Below are 25016 nucleotides of genomic sequence, written 5' to 3'. Positions count from 1 at the left end.
GGAAACACAATGTTACAATATAACTACTGTCACTACGGCTGAAGTTACTGTGTAGCGATCATAAACTGCATAAAATATGTAGTGATAGGCTCTCACCAGATTTGCTGCTGTTGCCTGGATTGGAAGACAGGATCTTGCTCCACTCCATCAGTAGTGGTGGGAGCCCAGTAGCTCTTCAGGCTGCCCTCACATCTGTGCCCAGTCACAGAAATTATCTCCCTACTCTCAAGACCAGCCTTAGAGAGCAGCTGGACAGCTGTGCTCCTCAAGCTGTGATTTGTATATCTCCTTGAAAGCCTGGCTGCCTGGCTGATTTGGGGTAACATTTGTCCAAGGAAATTGTGTCCCATGGGCTCACAAGAGTACCACACTGCTTAACTGTTCAGTAGCTGTTGGTCTTTTTTTAGTGGGTGAAGGTAGACAGCACTCGCGTCAGGAGGGCAAAGGGATACATACTTTCTAAAACGAGCTACGGGGCAGTTGGGATTGCCAGGCTAAGCGAAGATGCACCCCCTGTCATTTTCTTTACATGGATCTTTGGCATCCTTGTGGTTCTTGGTCTCAGCGTTGTGTGCAAGAGAAATGTACTCTATGCCATTCTCATCGTGTTTTAAATTAAAAGAGTCACTTTTCAAGTCTTGAGTGACCTCTCTGCCGAACCACACTTTTCGGACCAGTCCGCTCGCTGTGTTGGGAATGGGATACAGTAACTCTGAACACCTGAGGAGCCGCAAATCTGTGGCTGTGATGGGGGGGTGGTGCTGGCTTACGTCTTTCCCGTTTTTGCTGAGGTTTTTGATGACCGACTTAAATACCCCGTTACTGGATTTAAATGTGGCGCTATTCATTATATCAAACCTTGTCGTGTATTGGCGACATATCCCAGACCTAATCGCAATGTAACTTGAAATTGAGTACGTTTTTCCGTTAGCGTTCCTAACGGATGCATAAAATGTTCGCAGCATCTGATTCAGGTTTTCTTCCCCGTAACTATCAAAGTCTGCTGACATATTCTTTTGGACTAACCAGTCTTTAAACACTACCAGAGCCCATACCATTCTCCGTTTAGTGTTTACTTCGTGCCTGACCATATATACATATTAGGGCTGTCAAAATTGCTCAAAAATGACGTTCGAATATTCCCTCTAAAAAACACACGAATATTCGAACTATTCGAACATCTGGTTGCGCATTTTGTCAATGACGCGCATTACGTCAATAACAGGACAAATTAATACAAAGAGACATAACTACTTGTATAGGTAGTAAATTTAAGTTTAAACATATTTGACAATGTATTACCAACACAAAACCAAGTAAATAAACTAATGGCCAAGACCGTAGACCTCACTCTCGCTCACTCGCAGGCACTCTCTCTCTCTCTCTCTCTCTCTCTCTCGCCCTCGCGCTCTCGCATAACGGTTTAAATTAACGACAACAATAAGCACATGTTGAGTGCTGATCAAGAGTTTTGTGCAAGCAATTTAAGGTCGCGACTCTTGTCCCAAATATAGCAGGCTTTATTCAGTGATTGAAACAAATTTATTAACATTAATTGAAGTTTTACAGTATAGAACCGACATTGAACGCTCCGAGCGAGCTGTGCTGTGGTAAACATGGAACTTTTCTGTTTAACGTTAAATAAAATGAGGCACACAATTCCGAGAAATGTGACAACAAAGAAATTTTACCCTGAGGTTCATAAAAAATAAAGTGCTATTAAAAAAGAAAAAGGCTACTTACATTCTTGGTGCTTGTATTAAAAAAAGGAAAAACTGACTGCAATTTATTCCATTGTCTTTTTAGTGCACTGTCAACTTTCAGCAGTGACGCTGTGCTAGACAGTGCGACTCGTGTGACCTGTCCCTCAGGCAGCGCGCGCGCCCACTCGCAAAGCAGACAGCCGCTCCTCTGCTTCCGCGGGCGTGTTTTTCCATATTCGAAATTCACATTCGAATATTAATTTTCACGTTCAAATTCCTGTTTTTTAATTGGACTAACCTCGGGAAAACCTTTGACTGCTCTCTTAAGGATGCCGCCTCTATCAGGGCAACAAATGAACAACTGGAGAGCTGGCTGATGACAGTTGACAAGTCAGGCCTACCAGGGAAATTCAAAGCCTGGTTATACCAACATGGAATCCTACCTAGGATATTGTGGCCATTGTTGGTGTATGAATTTCCAATTTCCACCGTGGAAGGATTTGAGAGGAGGGTGAGCAATTACCTTCGGCGGTGGTTGGGCTTGCCAAGAAGTCTGAGCAGCATCGCCCTCTACGGCAAGAAAAATAAGCTAACGCTTCCTATCAACAGCCTCAGCGAGGAGTTCAAGGTTACCAGAGCAAGGGAGGTGCTTCAGTACAGGGATTCCAATGACCTAAGAGTATCTCAAGCTGGCATTGAGGTCAGGACTGGCAGAAAGTGGAGGGCACATGAGGTGGTGGACCAGGCAGAATCATGGCTCCGTCATAAGGAATTGGTGGGTCCCGTGGCTATTGGCCGAGCAGGACTGGGAAGCACCCCAATAACCCATTATAACAAACTGAAGGGTAAGGAAAGGCGGGACCTGGTCCAAAAAGAAGTGAGGGCTGGGATCGAGGAGCAGCGTGCAAGCCAGATGGTGGCATTGAGGCATCAGGGCGCATGGACCAGATGGGAAGATGCCATGGAGAGAAAGATTTCATGGGCAGAGCTGTGGAGGGCTGAGCCCTATCGCATAAAATTTCTCATTCAGTCCGTCTATGACACCCTGCCCAGTCCAGCCAATCTCTTTTGTTGGGGCAAGGTGGAGACTCCGGCATGTACCTTGTGCCGGGGAAGAGGATCGCTGGAACATATCCTCAGCAGCTGTCCTAAAGCACTTGGGGAAGGCCGCTATCGCTGGCGCCATGACCAAGTGCTGAAGGTGGTTGCTGAGTCCATCACTACTGCCATCGATCAGAGTAAGCGTTTACAACCACCAAGGCGCAAAATCTCATTCTTAAGAGCAGGAGAACTCCCGCCTTCCCGACCAACAGTTCAGACAGGCCTGCTGGGAGCAGCGAATGACTGGCAGCTAAGGGTGGACCTGGGAAAGCAACTCAAATTCCCCCGAGACATAGTGGAGACCAGCCTCCGACCCGACATGGTTCTTCTCTCAGTAACATCGAAACAGGTTATCTTGTTGGAGCTAACAGTGCCCTGGGAGGAGAGGATGGAGGAAGCGAGTGAAAGGAAAAGGGAGAAATATGCGGAGCTGGTGGAGGAGTGTCAGAGACGGGGGTGGCGTGCACAGTGCTTGCCCATCGAGGTTGGGGGAAGGGGCTTTGCAGGAAAGTCACTCTGCAGGGCCTACAGCCTCCTGGGAATCACAGGAGTGCGCAAGAGAAGAGCCATCAGTGCAGCGGCAGAGGCGGCAGAAAAAGCCTCACGATGGCTGTGGATCAGGAGGGACAAAGAGTGGGCGAACGCTTCTTGGACACAGGCCGGGAACTGATCACTCCCGGTCGGGTCGCCTGGGTGAGGGGGTCTGAAGTTGAAAGACCCGAAACCCCCTATGACCCCAGGTACTATCACTGATGATGTGTCCAAGAATGCATCACAAGGTGTATGTAACAATCATTAAAACTATTCGAATATATATTCGAATTTAGAATATTCGTTGACAGCCCTAATACATATCCACCAGAAAATGCCACCATCTGGTTAATAAAAGTAATATTTTATTTAAATGTTATAGTTAAATGGCCCTGGGAATACAAATTGCAGTTTTAATGGGTTTCACACAATACCAAACCACGCCGGCTAGAGAAAATAGCAGAAAACCTAAGTACGGCAATCAAACATGAATGAAACCACAAGCCTGTGGATCTACGCAAATGCTCGCAACTGGTTACATTTCGGTTTAGACATCCTTAAAGACCACTATTCTGAATGCTTCGAAAGAACCCAGACCTCCATCCTAGCCAGTGGGAAGAGGCCTGGCAGGTAGCGATAAAATGGGGGAGAAAAAAACTAAAAACTTTACAGGAAACAACGATCGAACTGGCATCACAAGCAGTCACAACATTCATGAACACAAAAAAGACACCAGACAGCCCCAAACAAACCTGCCACCGTAAAATAATAGAAACCCCAGAGAATCCTAATAATGATGAACACCCAGTAGCAAAGAAACATAAACCAGCGGTGGAAGGCGGCTTCATCATGGGAGCAACGGCGGACTCGGACGATGAGATATTCTACCCAACCGTCGAGCCGAATAATTTGGAACCAGCAGTCAAAGAAGTACAAGGGAACTCTAGCTCCGAGAAGGATAAAGAAAAAGAGCAACAGGAACAAGAAAAATATAGCTGCGAGCAGCGATTACGGGCCCAAGCCGGTGGCACCGCAACCCCGGTGCCTTTAGGTAACGCCGGCTTTGGCCCTTCATCGCTGCTCGCAGCTATATTTTTTCTTGTTCCTGTTGCTCTTTTTCTTTATCCTTCTCGGAGCATACTGTATATATACTGTATGCATACTGTATGCATACTATATATATATATATATATATATATATATATATAAAAGACAGAAAATATTACTTGTCTTACCTTATTCTGATTTTATGATACACTCAAAATATTCCACAACATTCCAACCTTTCAGGGCTTGGGCCCTAATTAAAGCTGCAAGCAGCATTTATCGGGGTTCAAGCATTTATGGCCTTTAAGCACATAAGCATTTAAGACATTAAGTTTTATTTAGCAAGCATTTAACCACTGAAATAATAGATGGAAAAGTCCATTTACAGCCAATACAGGCAATTTACCATAGAAAATATATGGTTGTCAAAACTTTTTTACAGTTATAGCACCACCTATGGTCCGATCTCCATCAAATTTTGCATGATTGTTTACTATGTTATGTCACATATGCCCACCAATTTTTGTGAAGTTCTGAGTTTTCATTTAGGATTTATAGGCTTATGAGTGTATTTTGCCACGCCCATTTTATAAATCACCCTGTTATACCCATCCAAATGCAAAAGTAATTTAGTTTTGTGATAATTATTGATCTAGAGTGTCCAGAGAATTGACCTAGACTAGTTTGTTTCCGATCAGGGATTAGTTCGCAAAAGTAGGTTTTGGACAAAATTCGACATAGCAGAAATTTTTTCCTGCCTAAATGGAGATAAAAATTGGAGATACACATTTTGTCCGCCTTGATCCAGGGATCACAGTGGTGTAAGACACTTGAGTCTAGGACAAACAGTCTAAGAGTTACGAGCGATTTTGTACTTTTGGTTGCTGTAGCGCCACCTATGGGCCAATCGGGGCCATACTCTGATAGGTTCTCCCCAAATTGAGGCCTACCATCTGGCCAGGTTTCACGTCTCTAGGCCTTACGGTTTGGCCTGCACGTTTTACAAATCCTTACAATTACAATAGGGTTTCAGCATTTCATGCTCGAACCGCTAACGAGAGGTGACAAATCCAATCAAAACCCAGAAAAAACACCAATGCCATAAAATTTTGCATGATTGTTTACTATGTTAGAAAAGCCAAACCTGGAGGTAGTTTAACAGAACAAACTAGACTACCAACCCCCAAACTCAAGACAGAGACGAGGACCCAGGCCTTTGGCATCTTCGAAAGGCAAGAACATTCTCAAAACAAATATGAGAATTGGTCCCTTACCCCCCCAAAAACGATGCTTTTCCTGGGGGCATCAAACCTTTCAAATTTGCCCAAATTAGAAAATGACAAAATCCAAGTGGTAAGTTACCCGGGAGCAAGACTAGAGCATGCTTATGAAATCAACCATGTAAATGCAAACCATATCAATGTTTTCTCTGTTATAGGCTACCCTTTGAATTATATAACTTCCTGTCTCACGCAAGATTTTTTATTAACTTATGTTATGCTAATGGTTAATAACTTAACTTAACTAATAACTTAATACACAACTTTAAAAGAACGTTCTTGAATGTTCTGTGTACGTTCCCTGTTAGCTGGGATTATACAATGATATAAGCAATAATATGATAAATAGAAGATAAAATGCCAGTGGAGAGTGACGGTCAAAACAGGGAAATACAGATGAAAAATAAACAACATAAATTCGAGGTGTGTGTGTGTGTGTGTGTGTGTGTGTGTGAGAGAGAGAGAGAGAGAGAGGCGAATCTGCCGTCTCGTTTTATTTCCTTCCCAGCGATGTCTCAGGTTTTGGCAAAGGTGAATTTGGGCTTTCTGTCAAACGCAGAGCGCCACCTGCCGGAGACATTACACTACCTCCTGACAACTTCAACAACAATAATACTATTAATAATAATAATAAATCGGCAAATTAAATACAGTCGTGAAATTATTTAAATGAAAAAATCTAACAGTTTTACTGCTTGCGTAGTGATGGGTACTTTCGAAACACGCTTCACAAAACCTTTACGAATCTGTCGTTTAGAATCAGTGGATCGGAGCGTGTGTCAAACTGCCAAAGTCACGTGATTTCAGTAAAACGGGGCTTCGTTAAGAAATGTCAATGGTTCACCGCTGGGGGGGGGCGATGATCTGAAGTCTGAAAATTCATGAAAGAACACATATTATACAGACACTTGATATTTAATCTTATTAGATGAGTAGTTAATTGCATTTGACAGATTTTTACTTTAAATAAAATATTTGCAATGGGTGTTTTTATGCATGTTTTGCACTGTTCCGATCAGCAGGGGTCACCAGCGTGTGCGATTCAAACGCTTCGAAACAGTGAATCATTTTGCGACGCAATCGGTTCAATTGATTCGAAGCTTTGAAAAGCTTCGTTTCTCCCATCAGTCGCTTGCAGACACAGATTCGTTACAAAATATATTCTCTTGTAGGCGATTCCAGAAGCTTTTTCCGTTCACAAAACACAGAGAGATAATCGCTTCATTCGCGCACGCGACGCGATCACACATTGGTGCTATAATATAACGCGTCCCGCACTCCCCCGTTATTCTTCGCACGCCTCGCGAGGCGGTGCCGCTCCACCGGCAATCCCAGCATACACCGCGCCTCATTAGCATAAAACATTCCGGTGTCTACAAGAGCCGAGCGAACACATTCAGCTCCAGAGAACTGCAAATACGCTTAAATTAAAGATTATATCCACACACATCGGCAAACATGAGCGACAGCGAGAAACTGGACAAGCAGCGGCTGAAGAACTTCAAGAATAAAGGGCGCGATCTGGAGGTAAAGACGCGTGTGACGTCGAGCAGATTTACAGACACTTCACGAATAATCGCGCAATCATCCGCTCTCGAGCTCTCATAACACGATTTGTGCTCAGATCTGAGCGTTTATGTGAGAACGGAGAGGTTGAATCAGCCGAACTTGTGATGTGAAGGTGTTAGCCGCGCGGCTAGCTCGCTGTTAGCCTCGAGCTAAGCTAACGCGCGTCGCAGCTCTCCATTAAAGTGTGTATTTGTCATCACTCTTTAAAACAAGCGCAGAGATGTGCTCGGATGGGTCGTGATGTGTGATTCTGGGCTCGGTGTGTGTGTGATGACCGTGTGTGAGTCCTGCAGCGAGTGTGTTAGCATGAGCTCGGCCTGCTGCACAATAACATCCTCCAGACGCCTTTCTGCTGCGTGCTCGGGCTGAACGCGCTCAAAAGGGCAGATTATTAATAGGCGGTGTGTTTACTGAGATCAGAACCGTCGTGTCGTGTGTGTGTGAGAGATACCAGCAGTTATTCTCTCTTTTACCGCATCACATTCACGCGAACATCGCCCTGCGCACATCAAAACACCGCGCCTCTCGGCTAAACGAGCCTGGGGAGATTCCTGAGTGTGTAACACGTCCCAATCAGGGCTGTGCATAACAGTGTCGTCGGCATGAAGATGTAATGAACAATTAGCGCACACTTGAGGTTGTTAATTAAAAAAATAAATAAATAGAGAACGGTAGAGGTCCCAGGATTGAGCCTTGAGGAACACCCTTTCCAACAACTAAGTAGTCAGTCTGAAAACCTTGGAAAACAACAGTGTTGTAGAAGATTAGCATTAAGCCAAAGAAGCTGGTCAGAACTCTCATCTAAACGTGTTTAAAGTAATAATTAAAGTTATTGTTTGGCTTTGTGCTGGATTCAGGTATTGAAGAATGACTTTAATGCTGTGATTTATACTTTTAGACTTGTATCAAGTGTAATAATATGAGTTTTCTACATCTTTCACTTTGAGGCGATATGAGATCGGATGACATGAAGAGCTGGAAGTGCATGTAGAATGATTTTGTTTCCTCATAGCTAAAATGTGCAGGTCGGGTGGCTCATCTGTAGACTGACGTGCTGTGTGTGTGTGTGTTATTGACTGGTTATGATCAGTAATGATGCTTCTGGCTTCTCCTGTACAGACGATGAGAAGACAGCGCACAGAAGTGGTGGTGGAGCTCAGAAAGGTAAGAGTTGCTCAAGTGTTTGATTGACAGGTCAGAAGTGTTTACACTGTAAACGCAGTGTGTGTGGACACCTGAACAGCTGGTGTGTTTCTCCTGCAGAATAAGAGAGACGAGCACCTGCTGAAGCGGAGGAACGTCCCGCACGAGGACATCTGTGACGACTCTGACGCCGACGGGGACTTCAGGACCGTAAGCACTACTGCTGCTCCGTCTCTGTCTGGGTGTTTCAGGATTTAATGCTGAATTTGTAGTAATTATTGCTGTAACAATTTGTTTTTGTTTTTCAATAGCAAAACACTTCGCTTGAGGCCATTGTGCAGGTAAGTCATGCATTTTTTAAATAGTGTTTAAATTAAAAATATGTGCACAATGTGATTTTGATGATTGACAAATGGGAAATGTTTTTAGTGAGTGAATCTCATGAAACATGTCTGGCTCTTATTTCCTCTATAATACAATTAAGAAGTAGTTTCTTGTGTAATGAAAATGAAACCAGTTTTAGGACTTTTTTTCTTTCATATTTAGATTCCCAGTGTTGCGTTATATAGGTTGATGTGAGAAAAAAAAAAAAGATTTCACATCCTCGCATGGAAAATAGTGCGGTACCTTACATAGTTCTGGTCCATTTTCTCAATGTTTTTAACCTTAAAACTAAAATCCTAAAAGTTTTAGGTTTCCCGGTGTAACAACATCATGTTTGTGGTTTTAAATCTTCAAAAAAAAACGTAAAGATTTCGCATCCTGACGTGGAAATAGTGCAGTCTCGAACACATTTCTGATTCAACTTTTCAAAACCTTGAGGATTTTTGAACGCCACTCTTCCATTGTTACCCTTCAATCTCACTCTACACATGTGATCCTTTTTTAATATAACTTCTGAGTGTATTCGTCTGATAGAGGAAAGTCAGAAACGCTTAGGAGGGCTTGATGGTGAGTGAAATCATGGACTAATTTTAACTAATTTTTGGGTGAACAATCCCTTTAAAGCCTTCATCTAAACATTCACCACGCTATCTAGATAGGTCAAATACAGGCCATTTCCACTGTGTATAAAGCATTCAATACGCTTCAAATCATTATTCATATTTATGTGTAGTACTTTAGTGACAAGGTGATTTAGCTGTTGTGGAAAAACTAATAAAGAATATCAGTCGCTGCAGCAATCGTCCTCCCCTCCGCCAGTTTCCCGATGGTAAACACGACTTGAGAGGGCACTCATGTCAAATATCCGACTAGGAAACTTGCATTTACGATACTTCCGATAGCTTTTCGATGTTTCGTGAGATTCACCCTGAAGGCTGTTGCTCTGGTGTAATGGCTAGCGCAGGGCATTGAGACATGTTGCTGTTGGTCTTCATATAACGAGGCGTGTGATTGGTTGTTTGCAGAATGCCACCAGTGATAACCAGGGCGTTCAGCTCAGCGCCGTTCAGGCCGCCAGGTGAGTCACGGCCCATTCATCAAGGTTTTCTACTTGTAAAAGGTCTGAAGAGTGAATCTTATCCTCCACGAGGGCAAGACATTTAAGCTATGCTTGTTTTTGCGCTGCCAGAGAAAGCAAAACTAAGATCACCTGCGCGTGTGAAACGCGGTTTACTAATAAACTCGACGAAGTATAATAACGAGCACAAACTGTGTTAGAGAATTTTACGTGCAAGTGAAAAGGGAGGCTTATCTTTACCACAGTGATGAATGCGAGTATAATGGGCCTACTTAAACGCAGAGGTGGGTAGTAACGCAGTACCTTTACTTCTTTACGTTTACTTGAGTGTTTTTTTGGTAAAATTGTACTTTTAAGATTTAAATGTGGGTACTTTTACTCGAGTACATTTCTAATGAAAAAACTGTACTTTTACTTCGTTACGTTGGGCGACGTTCCTCTCGTTGCTTTATTTTAATGCAATACATGTTGTTAAAGCAACACCAAGGAACATTTTTTACCTTAAAATAATGTTTCCAAAATCGTATCAGTGGTTCATCAAGTCGTAACAGGGTGAACGGCACTTCTGCCTCTTCGGCCCTGTATCTGCTATAACCACACTATGCAAGTCTGCCAAACCGGGTCGTGTTTCTGTAGTTTGAATGAGACATAAGAAAACTTTAAATTTGACTTGCTTTACGTCAAGCGTTACAATAGTCATTATTTAGTTTTTCTTTCATTTCTGATGTCGCAATACATCATACTTTCATGAAATCATGCAACATACTCTTCCTTGTCTGTGGACATCGTTCATTCAAAAGCCGGCGCTGGATAAACAGCGAGCGAGCATGCGTGCGACGAAATTATGACAGCGGTAATGGACAATTCCACTTCTAACCTGTAGGGGGACTGAAGAGGAAAAGTTGCTTTAAATGCGTAGTTTATATCAAGCGCGCTGTATCTCTGGCCATGAGCGATGCTCAATCCACAAATGAATCACTCTTTAGTCTGTTCAAAGACTTCATCAAATAAGTTGGCAGATCTGTCTAAATCGGTTCGCGAATCAGTTTGAATGAACCGTTCAGTTCCTGCACGCACTGAATCATCTGAAGCGATTTCAATTCACACTGGACTCTGAGTCGTAACAGGAAGATTTAAGCACATCAAGAGCGTTAGATGAAGTGGCAGTGGACCTACAGTACAGTCAGTGAGAGCAAATCTGCAAATGCATCATATTTTTGCCAGTGATGAAGATCTTTATTAGTTGAACATCTTCATAAGCTGTCTGTGAATGAATGAGTCCACAGGATGACACATTCGATTTCATTTAATTCAGGTAATACATTTTACAACCAAACAGATTATTAGGCCTCGATAGCACTACTACAAAGTATGACATTACTTGTTTTTTGGACACATACATTAATTTATACATTAAATAAGCTACCATTGTCCACAGTTAATGAAATGAACACCCGCCGTCCCGAGGTAATGTGTGTGTGGTAATGTGAATGCAAAACTCTGCAGAGTCACTTTATTTCGACATCGTCTAATAATCCAAATGTAGTTGTATAAGTTAGCCTACTATTACACAAACCAAAGGACAGGCAATGATTCTCGGGCTACAGATGGCAGAAATGATGCTTGCCTCTTCTGTTTTTGTTGCAAAGATAGCCTATCTAATAATAATACATTTAATAAAATAAAATTTAAATTTAATAATTTACATTAAAAATATCTATATATCATGATATATGATCTGAAGTAACTCGCTACTTGAGTAGTTTTTTCATTGGATACTTTTTACTCTTACTCCATTAACTATTAAGATTATTACTTTTACTTTGAGTAAATATTTCTATATGTACTTGAGTACAGTTTTTGGATACTCTACCCACCTCTGCTTAAAAGCGAACCCAAGGAAGAAACGTTAATAATCCCCTGCGAAAATGGTTGAGACGTGAGTGAAGATTTGGGAAAAGAAACAATAGATTGCAGAGTTCTCGAGGAGCTTCCTGTAGTGTGTGACTCTGTTAACGTGTGTGAGGTAATAATCCTGTTGCTCGTACTGCAGGAAGCTTCTGTCGAGCGACCGCAACCCTCCCATAGACGACCTGATCAAGTCTGGGATTCTGCCCATCCTGGTGCACTGTCTGGACAGAGACGACAAGTAAGACCCGTGTCCTGCGAGTGTGAGGCGCTCTTATGTTGTGTGTGTGTGTGTTTCTCGTGCTCATGTGTTCCCTCTCTCTCTGTGTTGTGTAGCCCGTCTCTGCAGTTCGAGGCGGCCTGGGCTCTGACCAACATCGCGTCGGGCACGTCTGAGCAGACGCAGGCCGTGGTGCAGTCCAGTACGTTACCCTGATGCTCCTTCAAGAGCTGGACACAAGTGTCTCGGCTTTATATAGAAAATAGATCCTATATAGAAATAGAAATGTCTCGGTTTTCAATGAAGTTCTCCATCACTACTTCACACACTAATCTGAGCTCACGTGCTGAAGTAGCAGAAACTAACAGAGGAACATCAGTAGTGTTGGCTGACTAGTCAAAAGAAATCAGCTAGTGATGTGTACATATAGCTGTGGACTACTTTAAGGCCCTGATATACTCGAGGTGGAGTTTTTTTTTTTTGTTCTTTGTTTAGGGGTAAAACGAAGTGGTTCCTGTTAGTGAACATCTGATGCGATGCTTGGATGAATGTCAATATTTGCTGTACGCTTTCCTCTCAAAGGGAGAAATTGAGAAAACGGTGATCAGTGATATACTGTTATCAAACATCTGACTCTGGGAAAAATATATTCACAGAAAAAATGGACTCCATGTAATAACTTTAGCGGCTATGATTTTCGTGATACTGCAGTTCATTACACTTGAAATCAAATCGCAATAAAGACTAGTGTGTGAATATTAAACCGCAAAAAGATTATTTAAATACGAACCCTACATTTTCTGTGTGAATGAATGGTGCAGACGACACGTAGTTTCATTTACCACACACACACACTGAAGCACGTGTGACGCTCACGCTGTTTTTTGCCTATATGAGGACACGAATGCATGCACTTCATCTCCAGACTCTAGATCCGCTCTGAAAATCACTTTGTGAGCATTTAACCACTTCATTTGAAAAAAACTATCCTCATGTCATAAACACACAGAAACTAAAGGTTTTCACGGCCACCCGTCAAAATAAAAGTTCGGTTTAACTTGACAGACATATATTACTGTTGTGCAGTAGAGTTTAGCTAACACTAGTTTCGGGGGATCTAACGATTTTGCCTGGTGTATCGGGGCCTTTATAGAAGTTCTCTGAGTGTCCGTTAACCAAGTGCTCAAGGTTTCAAAAGGCTGCTGTTTAATTAAATATGTAGACTCAAACTGCGTTTCACAGAGCGAAGCACAGCACTAGATCCTCTATAAGCTCTGTTACAGCTCTATAATGTATCTGTCAGCTTCTCGGTTCACTGTAGATGCAGCTCATCACAAACTCCATCTGCTAGTCTTTCTTCTCTCTGTGTGTGTGTGTAGATGCGGTCCCTCTGTTCCTGCGGCTGCTGCATTCCCCTCATCAGAACGTGTGTGAGCAGGCGGTTTGGGCTTTAGGCAACATCATCGGTAAGTGATGAACTCAACACGAGTTGCTCTCCGTACTGGAGCGTTATCATGAGCTGATGGGATTTGACACGAGTCAACCGGTCCTCATCTCGCAGTCGTGTGTTTCTCATCCTGAGTGTCATGTGGTCTGTTCACACTATGGAGCGGAGTGACTCAGGCTAGTGCTGGGCGGTATGACCAATCATTTATATCACGGTATTTTTCAATATTATACCGGTTTCATGGTATATGACTTAAAAAAAATAATTATAAAGCATATCTGGGGTAAACCACATTTTCTACTGATTGAGGAAATAGTGCAGTAGATTGACTTGGAATGCCCCATTTTTACTGTCATGAGTGAATATTGTAGAGAAATCCCACACTAGTATTGATACAGGTTTGCAAGGCCCCACAATATCATGCTGTTTATAAAGAGGTGCCAGATTAAATTACATGAAAATAACATCAAAAAATTTTAAGACAGTCAGTTCACTTCAAAGACGCATTCATATAAAAACACCCGCGCCGTGTTTTGACTTTGTAACGGTCAGTGCTCAATCTGCTCATGTTTATTCAATGATGTCTAAGCCTTTTGGAAAATCTATTTGTGGAGTGCAGTGTTGATATTGTGAACCAATGTATGGGAAACACTGTAATATAATTTGACAGCTATCAATTATAGTTTAACCATCTTCACCATCAGGCTCAGTAACACACATCTGAGTATAACCAGTGAACAGTGAAAAGACCCTCTCAAACAGTGTCAGGCCGCGTTCCCAGCGCTGTTTAACCCTCTAAGCGCCAAAGTCGCAAAATTGCGACAAGACGTCATACTTAATAAAACAGGCTGTAGATCCTAATATGGTGTAATATCTCATTTGTATTCCCTACCACTAGATGGCAGACATGTAATACTTCGATTCAAGACCAAAATGACGTCATGTTCCTATTCAAAGTGTTGGAGGAAACAGCAGAGCAAGTGAGCGATCGTGTCATTGATGCGGAAGCAGTTCAGTTCAGAGCGTCTGAGTAAATTGTGAGATTTGTGAGAGAAAATGGCTAATAAAAACTTGTACTGTGGTCCGTGAGGATGTGTTCAAATGTTATTCGCCGATTCTGACTCTGAAGAGGAATATTTGCCTTTTGGAAATGACGATCGGCCGTCTAATGATCGCGCTTCTCCCGGTACATCTTTGCCGCGCAATGGTGCCGCCCGCGCTTCTCCCGGTACATCTTTGCCCTCGCAATGGTGCCGCCCGCGCTTCTCCCAGTACATCTTTGCCGCGCGTGCATCTCCCGGTACATCTTTGCCGCGCAACGTGCCGCGCAATGGTGCCGCCGTGCAAGGTGCAAGTGTTCACGAAGCACAAACAGATCATTTTGACCATTTGCCCAACGGGGATGGGGGTGGCAGGGGTGGACGTAAGCTTAGTGTACTCTTTTCCTGATCATTTGGAATGAGGATAAAAAGACAAAAAAACAAAAAAAAAACACTCTATATATATTTTTTCCTGAATATTACTGATGAACTGATCCAAAAGTAGGCTACTGTTCACATGTGTTTTACTACTAAAGTATTGTAATATAGTAATAATTTAGTACTTTCTCCTATTTTATTGTTGGTTTCCTCTTATGTAAATAAATTCCAACATCAATTCAATATCTACTATTTCCTGAATATTACTGATGAACTGATCAAAAAGTAGGCTACTGTTCACATGCGTTTTACTATATAGTATAGTAATAATTTAGTACTTTCTCCTGTTATTGTTGGTTTCCTCTTTTCTCATCATTTGGAATGAGGATAAATAAAAATAAAACATGCAAATAAGTTCAAACATCAGTTCAATATCTACTATTTCCTGAATATTATGAAATTCAAGAGGGCCGCCCCCTGATGACGTCATAATATGCAAATTAGATTAGTATATTTACACCCCACATAAACTTTCAGTCATCCCCAACATTTTTCTAATTTACAGTAGATCTCTATATTTAAGCCCTTTCCAGCCACAAGCTTTTGAAATTTTGATGTCAAAATCCAGCATTTTTTCAAAAAAAAACTTGGCGCCTAAAGGGTTAAGCGACATACACTGGTGTCGTAGATTTTTCCCTAAACCTAACATTGACGTCGGCTGGGTGCTAATCCTATACTCTAGCGCGTCTACACATCGACGTCGGCTGGGTGCTAATACTTGTTCCCCTAACTAGCTTACTTCCTGCGCAGGAATAATCGACAAACAGACTTCAGCAAATGTCCTTTAAATGCTTTAATCACGGCCGGAGGATCTCTCGAGCAGTTCTCAGAGAGTCTCCCCCAAGAAGAAGCAAGGCCGGAGGATCTCAGACAAATGCCATTGAGAATCCCACCAGCTAACACGAATACAACCGTTTTTATAGAATAAGGAGGTATGGCAAAAATGTCATGCTGCATTACATAATTTCCCCACAATTTGATTGGTTTTCATAGACAAACCCTTCTGTTACCAGGTAAAGCAAACTTTGTTTTAATGATTACTTCATTGTTAACCACAAGGTTCTAACCTAGTCATCTATCTAGTTTCACTTCCCATTTTTGTTATTTTTACACTCACACAACCAAAGTCAAAGGGGTATGGCAACACAACATACAGCATTCAAAAACACAGGACAGAACGTTTTAGCACATTGTGTTTCAAAGTGTTATCATGTTAGGCCTGAAAGAGGAAGTAAGATTAGATGTTAGAGACATGGTTAGTTTAATATACAGTTTTCTATTCTATCTATTAAAAACCCACCACACTGGTCTTGTGGTATATTAAAAATTCATATCATAACAAAATAAACTTGGGTATGTTGCGTGTCAAAACCCGGGTCATGTTGGTGTAGCTGTGTTGTGTGTCGTGATTATAGGCGGATGGGATTATGATGATCGCTGTGTGTTACAGGTGATGGTCCTCAGTGCAGAGATTACGTCATCAGTCTGGGTGTGGTCAAGCCGCTCTTGTCCTTCATCAGCCCCTCCATCCCCATCACCTTCCTCCGCAACGTCACCTGGGTCATGGTCAACCTGTGCCGCCACAAGGACCCGCCGCCACCCATGGAGACCATCCAGGAGGTACGAGTGTGACGTGTGTCTGTGGCGTTTCACTGATAGCTGCTAACAGCTGCCGCGGGCCGAGAGATCGGGTCGCTTGTAGGGATGGGCATTTTTCAAAAATATTGAGAATGATTGGATTATCAGTCTCTGTAAACGTAAACTTGGTTTGTTTGCTGGTGTAAACTGGGCTAATCTCTTGTCTGTCTTCACACAGATTCTTCCTGCGCTGTGTGTGCTCATTCACCACACTGACGTCAACGTAAGTGCTGCTCTGGTCATGTGACTGTAACTGGTGTCATGTGGGCACACAGGTTTAACTCTGAGCTCTGTGCAGATCCTGGTGGACACGGTTTGGGCGCTGTCTTACCTCACTGACGCAGGCAACGAGCAGATCCAGATGGTCATCGACTCCGGGATCGTACCGTACCTCGTCCCCTTATTGAGCCACCAGGAGGTCAAAGTTCAGGTATGGAAGAGCCTTTTGTATTGATGTGACTTCAGAGATGTGCGACCTGTTCTCTCTTCAGGGTTCGTAGAAGGTGCTCAAATTTCAAAAAGTCAAATTCAAGTACTTTAAGTCCTGGAAAACCCTTGAAAACAGCCATATTTATGAAAGGGACTTGAAAAGTGCTTGAATTATTGAGAGACAATATATGTTAAATTAGTGTTTAATTTCATCGATAAAACAATCTTTTTACGCAAAATCAACTCTGCAACCCGTTTGATATAGATATAGAGCCATTTTGCATTGCTTTGAGCTTGATATTGCTCATATAAATATCCAAGTATATGATACAGCTTTCAGTCTTCAGGACAATCATGTATTCATGTGGGGAGAAATCAGTTTGAATAAGGAAATGGATATCTTAGTCTTGGTATCCTTTCAATGGTTAAAGTTACCAAAATCATTGCATGTGCTGCACTTTAGTTGTACCATTTAGCTTTATTGGTTTAGTTTTATTTACCTTTTTTATTTAAAGGTAATAAAGATATTAAAGATATTGTTTGATTAGTGAGATCTCTGATTGTATTCCTTGAAAACCAAAGAAGTAGTGCTTGAAAGTCCTGTAATTTGATTTTCCAGTACCTGTACGAACCCTGTGTCTTCCTCTTCACTCATTAAAGCGATTAGCGTGTGATGCCTGTATGTAGCGGCCTGTATGTAGCGGCCTGTATGTAGCGGCCTGTATGTAGCGGCCTGTATTTAACGGCCTGTATGTAGCGGCCTGTATGTAGCGGCCTGTATGTAGCGGCCTGTATGTAGCGGCCTGTATGTAGCGGCCTGTATTTAACGGCCTGTATGTAGCGGCCTGTATGTAGCGGCCTGTATTTAACGGCCTGTATGTAGCGGCCTGTATGTAGCGGCCTGTATGTAGCGGCCTGTATGTAGCGGCCTGTATTTAACGGCCTGTATATAGTGGCCTGTATTTAACGGTCTGCTTTATGGCTTCAGACGGCAGCGCTGCGAGCGGTGGGGAATATCGTGACGGGAACTGATGAACAGACTCAGGTGGTGCTCAACTGTGATGCTTTGGGTCACTTCCCAGCACTCCTCACGCACCCCAAGGAGAAGATCAACAAGGTAACTGGAAATGTGGACAATGTCAGGATCCACTCCAGGGCTCGACATTAACGCTCGTCCGCTTGTCTGGGACGAGAGAATTTTACTTGCCGGACCGGACAAGTAGCCTGATTAAAACGTCAATAACAAATAAATAACTAGGAAACGCAGGAGTGATTCTGCAGTCATTTAGTGTAAGTGGCGATTGATAGTGAATAATAATATAATGTAGTGACGGTAAAAGGGGTGTGCTGTTGAGCCTCGCTCAGCTTCATGAGGAGAAATGGAAATAAATGAGTGCAGCTCACACAGAATGAATGAGTCATTAAAGCGGTCACCTGCCGCCACCTACTGGTAACCAGGTTCAGTTTCATTTTTAAGTCTCATTTTTTCCCAACATTTCTTATTTGTATATTCAAAAAATAATTAAAAAAACAATCTCATTACATTATTTAATGCACTTGTAAGTTTTCAGTGTAAATTACTTAATTAAATTGGTAATAGCCCTATAGTGTCTTATTATTCTAATTTGTTCAATTTTTAGAATTTAAAATGAAAGATGCAACATTTAAAACGATTTGTGAAGAAATGCCCTTTATAAAGATTAAAATATCATAAATATGCAGATTTAAATATATCAAAGCTGACTGAACACTGAGAATATTGCTTCAGAATAAATTTTTACAACTTTTTTTTTTTTTTTTTTTTTGGACAAGCAAATGTTTTACTCTGACAAGTGAATGGCAGATTCACTCGTCTGAAGGACGAGCACATGAAACGGCTTAATGTCGAGCCCTGCGCTTCTGTAATAACTGTAATATCATGGCGTACGTGATGTTGGATATGATGACAGCTGAGGTGTGGCGCTGGCACGAGTGACGCCTGAGTAGTGTTAGATCAGCATGTGTTTAATGTTCAGCTCAGAGTAATGTGTGAGTGTGTGTGTGAGTGGCTGATGGGTGCGGGTGTCATACACACCAGTGCTGATACAGGAGTGCATCTGAGGCGGGCCGCTCCCTGCGAGGCCTGTCCGCGGCCTGGCCGATGATTAGAGCCTCAGTATCCTCATCCTCACCCTCAGCTCCTCTGCCAGCGTCTCCGCCTCAGCAGGGCCTGTGCACCTCACGCTCGCCCTGAGGTCTGATCCACTCGCTCGTCACACACGTGACCCCGTCACCAGCCCTGACGCTGCTGTGCTGAGTGTGTGTGTGTTCTGCTCCCGCAGGAGGCCGTGTGGTTCCTGTCCAACATCACCGCAGGGAACCAGCAGCAGGTTCAGGCCGTCATCGACGCCAATCTAGTGCCCATGATCATTCTGCTGCTGGATAAGGTGGGTGACCCAAACTCATGCACATGCACTTCAGTGCTGATCAGTGAATGAGGAATGTTCAGTTCACATTTATTTGTATAGCGCTTTTCACAACACACATCGTTTCAAAGCAGCTTTACAGAAAATGCATCAGTCCACATTACAATAGAGTGATCTGCATTTCAGAAATGTGCATGTACAAAATCACAGTTAGCTAATGTATTAATTTAAACTGTAGTAATTTTAAGACCCAAACTCATGCACATGCACTTCAGTGCTGATCAGTGAATGAGGAATGTTCAGTTCACATTTATTTGTATGATCTATTAATTTAAACTGTAGTAATTTAAGGCAGAAACTGTGAGCTCATTGAAGTAATGGACATATACTTAGGGTTGTAACGACACACTCGTGTCACATGAGGTCAGTAATTTAAGTGACAACCTCATTCTACAACAGAATTAACTCACAACCGCATTTACAACCATTCTGCACTGTGTGTACGGGCCCGAACTGGGGTCCGTTTCTCAAAGCCCGTCGTTACCAATAGAGTTCAATGGAAATTGAGATCATAGTTGGCCAACGATGCTTTTGGGAAACGCACCCCCAAACAACTATTAGTTGATGTATTTGAAAACCGCTTCGCCAGATGAATTGAATAGCTCTAGTTTTAAAGAATTAATCTTTCCAAGATGATTGGAGTGATTTTGTAAGGTAGTGCATCAGCATAGAAGAGAAACACATTACAAGCACAGATAAATGCAATAGTAAAAGACGGTTGAAATGAGCAGTACTTTGTTTTCAGGCACAGACATTGAATAATCAAATGTAAAATAACACTATATAGTCTTTGATTCATATAATTAAAATAGTGTACCTTATGGTTACCACAGTGTCAGTCATCTCAGTTTTGGGAGCGAGTCATGCCTGTACACGTGGAACGATCGTTTGAGAGATTCACTCCTGTGTGTAAATGAAGTTGTCACTCCTGAACTTTGCAGTGCATACGTAGCCAAGAAGTACGGTTCACTCACATGCTAAATTTGGTATTACATGCTGTGGGTCCTGGACCTTAGCTGAAAATACAGTGTAATGTTAGACACTTGCGCTCGTAATAAAATATGATATTTAAAACTTAAGTAATTTATTTAATTCATTAATAATTAGATGTGGAAGCTCAAATGTGTGGTGATCTGGGTTTACCATATTTGATGCTAAGTTAAATCTGTCTGACCCTGTTTTTTAGTTTTTTACATATATTGCAATAAACTGTGATTTGTTGCACTCCTGTTATCACTGATGTAAGTGTTGTCCATGACCCCAGTGAAGCGGCTCATTGTGTCACGCTGGTGTGTTTCTCACAGGGAGATTTCGGCACTCAGAAGGAGGCGGCGTGGGCCATCAGCAACCTCACCATCAGCGGCAGAAAGGATCAGGTGAGCTGCTCGCCCGGACGTGCGTGTGTGTGTGTGTGTGTGTGAGAGTGGGGTGTTCACGTGTGTTCTCGTCTCGGCCTGCAGGTGGCGTACCTGATCCAGCAGCAGGTGATCCCTCCCTTCTGTAACCTGCTGACGGTCAAAGACGCGCAGGTGGTGCAGGTCGTGCTGGACGGCCTCAGTAACATCCTCAAGATGGCCGACGATGAAGCCGAGACCATCGCCAACCTCATCGAGGAGTGCGGAGGTGAGAGCACTAGTGTGTTTGTGTTAGGGGTGTAACTGTTCAAACCGGACTGAAAAACCCAGCTCTGGCCCATTGTTGAGGTTAACCTCACTGTACTCACTGGGGGGGGGGGGGTTGACATACTTCGCATGTCAATAAGAAGAGACGTCACCCAACATCGCTTAGAGCAGCTTTAATGTGGCGTGACGCATCACTACAGGCGCCTGCATAAACAGAAATATCAAACACTTATCAAACTTTTGTTAATTTTATAGAGGAGAAATGATATCCCAATAATTCTCCATATTGCCCAGCCCTACTTGAACATGTTGACCTTTGACCTGTTCCACCTCAACTGCATCCGCCAGTTGAAGGCATTACTAAAGCCGTTTAATCCCGCTCATTCACTTTAGACATTTTTGTAAACTAGGTTGCAAAAATGTCATCCTAAAAATAAATGTGTATGAAATGCATGATTTTCATATGAAATGAAACGGTTCTAGTTTAATTTGACGACCTCGGGTTAGTAAAGTGCTTCTTTCACTGACTTGTTGAAAGGAAGTAGTTCATGAAGGTGCTGTTGTAGCTGCAAGTGTTTTTGAAGATCTTAATCATCACTTGTTGCTCAGGTTTGGAGAAAATCGAGCAGCTGCAGAACCATGAGAATGAGGACATCTACAAACTGGCTTACGAGATCATCGATCAGTTCTTCTCATCTGATGATGTAAGTTCCTGCACGCTCTCGCTCTCTCTCTCTCTCTCTCTCTCTCTCTCTCTCTCTCTCTCTCTCTCTCTCTCTCTCTCTCTCTCTCACACACACACACACACACACACACACACACACACACACACACACACACACACACACACACACACACACACAGGAACATGTGAATTTATCACTGAGAAAATAATTGAAAAAAGTAGTTAGATCAGTTTATTGATGGCGTTACTCATAAGTCTCGATTCTGGAATTGAATACTTGACGTCAGGAATCGGATACTGTAATAAAATGTCAATTTCAACTGACCATTTATTGAAATGCTCACAAAGAAATCGATATGACTTTAAACAATTCAGGCACGAGACGACTCCGCTGTGTTCAGCGCTGCACACACACACACACATGTGTAACTGCACTGAGCAGCTCTTAAAGTGACAGCACTGATATTCCTCCTGCGTCTCTATAACACTCAAGAGACAGAATACACTCGCTCTTGACTGAATATCTTTTGTAAATATATTTATAATGTATATTTTATTTATAAAGTGCAGTGTTACTTTACATTTCATTAGTTTCTGAACACCTGAATATCTTAAAACAGTTTATTTCAATCGTATCTTTGTTCAGTTGTATCCATTTGAGATTTGCTAATTTTTTTTTAAATTTGTTCTTTAATTACCGAGCGTCTATAGTCTTTAATAATGCTTGAAATGTATATTAGTTCGGCTAGTTATTTTTCTATGGTATGTTTAAACCACAGGCAAACGTTCCTTGTGTAAGAGTTCTTTAGCCTGTTGACTTTTGTTCATGATTTCAGCTTCAATGAAATGTTTTGCAATAAGAAAAAAAAATTAAAAATGATTTTTACCTGATTGGAATCGTAGTTAGGAAGCAATCAGAATCGTGATAATTCAAACGATCCCCAACCCTAGCCACGCCCCAAACTCACGCTATTGGTTGATCTGCATGAGATCTGAGCAGAGCACACTCTCAACGTTTAGATGGAAATCAGGAATCGTGAAAATGCAAACGATCCCCATCCCTGGTCACTCGCTGAACCTCTGGCTTCTCTCTCTTTCAGATCGACGAGGACTCCAACCTGGTTCCCGAAGCCATCCAAGGAGGAACGTACAACTTCAGTTCTCCCACCAACGTGCCAGCAGAAGGGTTCCAGTTCTAGACGCCACGGGACACCCGGAGTTTTGTTTGTGATGCAGCACTCTGTTCAACATTAAAAATAATTAGAGCGAACGAGAGAGAGCGAGAGAGAGAGTGTGATGATGATATTATTAGGTCCGTTGTGCTTGGCTGATGGGATCCAGCTGCATCTAAACCCAAGAGAAATTGAGTGGAGTTCCTCCCGAAGGAAAGCGTCCCGTCGGCGTTTGAGATGATGATGATGATGATGATGGCTTTGAGTGGATGCGATGCGAGTGAGAGTGAGTGGGTGAATACTGCGTTTCAAAACACCACCATCTAAACCGAACGCGCTCGGAGCAAACTTCACCAAAACTGCCTGGCGTGTGTCTCTTCAACAAAACCAAACCCAACCAATGGGAGTAACCAAGACGTCTCACATTAGTAATCTGAGGTAAGGACAATAATTGAGGACCTCATCAACAACAAAGAGACACGAACACACTTCTGAGGAGTGCGTGAGTGTGTGTGTGTGAGTGAGTGTGTGTGAATGACCCCTGAGGGGTTGATCTGACGTGCTGGAGAACGGACCCAGCAGACCAGAGCCCTCTCCCGTACGCTAGCGGCGTCACGCTAACGTCTCTGTGCTGCATGTGCGCAAGTGAATGGACGTGATGGTGTGTGTGTGTGTGTGCTTGACTGATGAAATGCAGGACTGAATGTAACGAGTCGACATGGGAAAAAAATCAAGCGGCGTGTGGAAGGTGACCAATTCAGCGGCAATTTGTGGAGTAGCCCGGAAGAGAGGAGACTAAATGGATTTAAAAAGATTAAAAAAATCACCTTGACTCGGCATCAGCGATCTGAAGAAGACAATGTCATGACTTTAATTCCCCCTTTTCCTTTTAAACCTGATTTAGTGCTGATGACACTGGACTGAGTGGAGTCGTCGAGGATGATCGGTCGGGGATGTGCGTTCTGTTCCCAGTGTGTGCGTTTCTCCCTAAGCCTGTTTCTTTACGTCTATCCCTCGTGTCTGCTTTTAATTTCCCAGTGCTGGTGTAAATACATGTACTGCACATTGTGCACTGTTGTTGTACCTCTGCACAAACACTGCGGACCCTCCTCTGAGCGGGTCACGTGATCATGTGTGCGGGGGGTTCAGGCGCGTATCCTTTGCATGTGCTAAGCTGCAGCATAGTTCATTTTAGTGGGTTTTAGTTTCGTAAGTGTAAACCTTTTTTTTTTCTTTTCTTTTAAAAACAAAGTACCTACTGTAATGTTTCTGTGACCATCGTTTTTCTTCCCATTTAAGCCCCTCACTGTTCCTGACCGACGAGCAATTCTACAGCGTTTTGCACATTTGGAGGTGTGTGAACATGAGCAAAGATGGGCGGTTACTCCCACTCAAACACAGTCCATCTTTATTTGTAGATATTCATGTTCAGTGTTGAGCAATATTACAGCAATGCGGACTGATAGCGCTGTTTCCCATCCGTTCTGTTTCTGAACTGTAGAGCTGAATTTGTTTTGCATAACCTCTCGATGGCTATATTATTATGTTTTCTTTACCCACCCCCCCCCCCCCCCTCCCCAGCGGCATTCCTTGTTTGCAAATATGTAGTTTCAAAAGAAGACAAAAATAGATGGTGTACCTATCCTGTTGGACATGGACTCACAGGCTCTGTACCTATTCAAATAAATATTCAAATGTGTCGCAGTGGTGCCTCTCTTCAGCTGTCCGCCGTCTGCTCGTCTCTGACCCAAGGAAATACTACTCTATATATATCAAACCTAGTCACGAATCTATTGAAGTGAAGTCACCCCATCCAAATCAAAGTGTTCTGTTTTATAGAGCTTTGAACACATTTCCTATACACTATGACATTGAAGATTAATCTTATATAAACAGTAATTATGTTTCTAAGTGTAAACTATTTCCAACTCACCATTTGTGTTTTATTAAATCTTCATTTTTTTTCTCCGAGAGCCTAACTAATATTGATCAGATTCGGATAAGTTTCAGTAGTAGTGTTCAGTTTTGATCTGAATGTCTCTTTATATCTCTCTGAGACTCATCAGGACTGCTCTGGATTTGAGGCCTAATCTTCACAATCCTCATGGTTATGTTT

The 25016-nt window shown here is 42.6% G+C and overlaps 1 protein-coding gene across 1 annotated transcript; it reads left to right on the top strand.

Annotated features, from left to right (window-relative positions):
- The first annotated feature begins 6744 nt into the window (after positions 1-6744).
- On the top strand, positions 6745-24599 carry kpna4 (karyopherin alpha 4 (importin alpha 3)). The gene is made up of 17 exons (XM_079885024.1): positions 6745-7189; positions 8351-8395; positions 8495-8584; positions 8686-8715; positions 9784-9836; positions 11890-11985; positions 12081-12166; positions 13344-13430; positions 16340-16509; positions 16706-16750; positions 16826-16957; positions 17945-18073; positions 19278-19382; positions 20726-20797; positions 20882-21044; positions 21653-21747; positions 22829-24599. The coding sequence occupies exons 1-17, from the start codon at positions 7121-7123 to the stop codon at positions 22925-22927; spliced, it is 1566 nt and encodes a 521-aa protein (XP_079741150.1). The 5' UTR covers positions 6745-7120; the 3' UTR covers positions 22928-24599.
- The last annotated feature ends 417 nt before the right edge of the window (positions 24600-25016 follow it).

The sequence above is a fragment of the Squalius cephalus genome (assembly GCF_949319135.1).
Source record: "Squalius cephalus genome assembly, chromosome: 11".
Taxonomy (NCBI): domain Eukaryota; kingdom Metazoa; phylum Chordata; class Actinopteri; order Cypriniformes; family Leuciscidae; genus Squalius; species Squalius cephalus.
The sequence above is the reverse complement of the archived record's forward strand: the minus strand, read 5'-3'. Positions and strand labels throughout refer to the sequence as shown.

Coding starts and splice junctions, on each gene's coding strand:
- kpna4 (XM_079885024.1), top strand. CDS start 7,121: ATGAGCGACAGCGAGAAACTGGACAAGCAGCGGCTGAAGAACTTCAAG. Junction 18,074..19,277: donor CCAAGGAGAAGATCAACAAG/GTAACTGGAAAT, acceptor CTGCTCCCGCAG/GAGGCCGTGTGGTTCCTGTC. Junction 20,798..20,881: donor TCAGCGGCAGAAAGGATCAG/GTGAGCTGCTCG, acceptor CTCGGCCTGCAG/GTGGCGTACCTGATCCAGCA.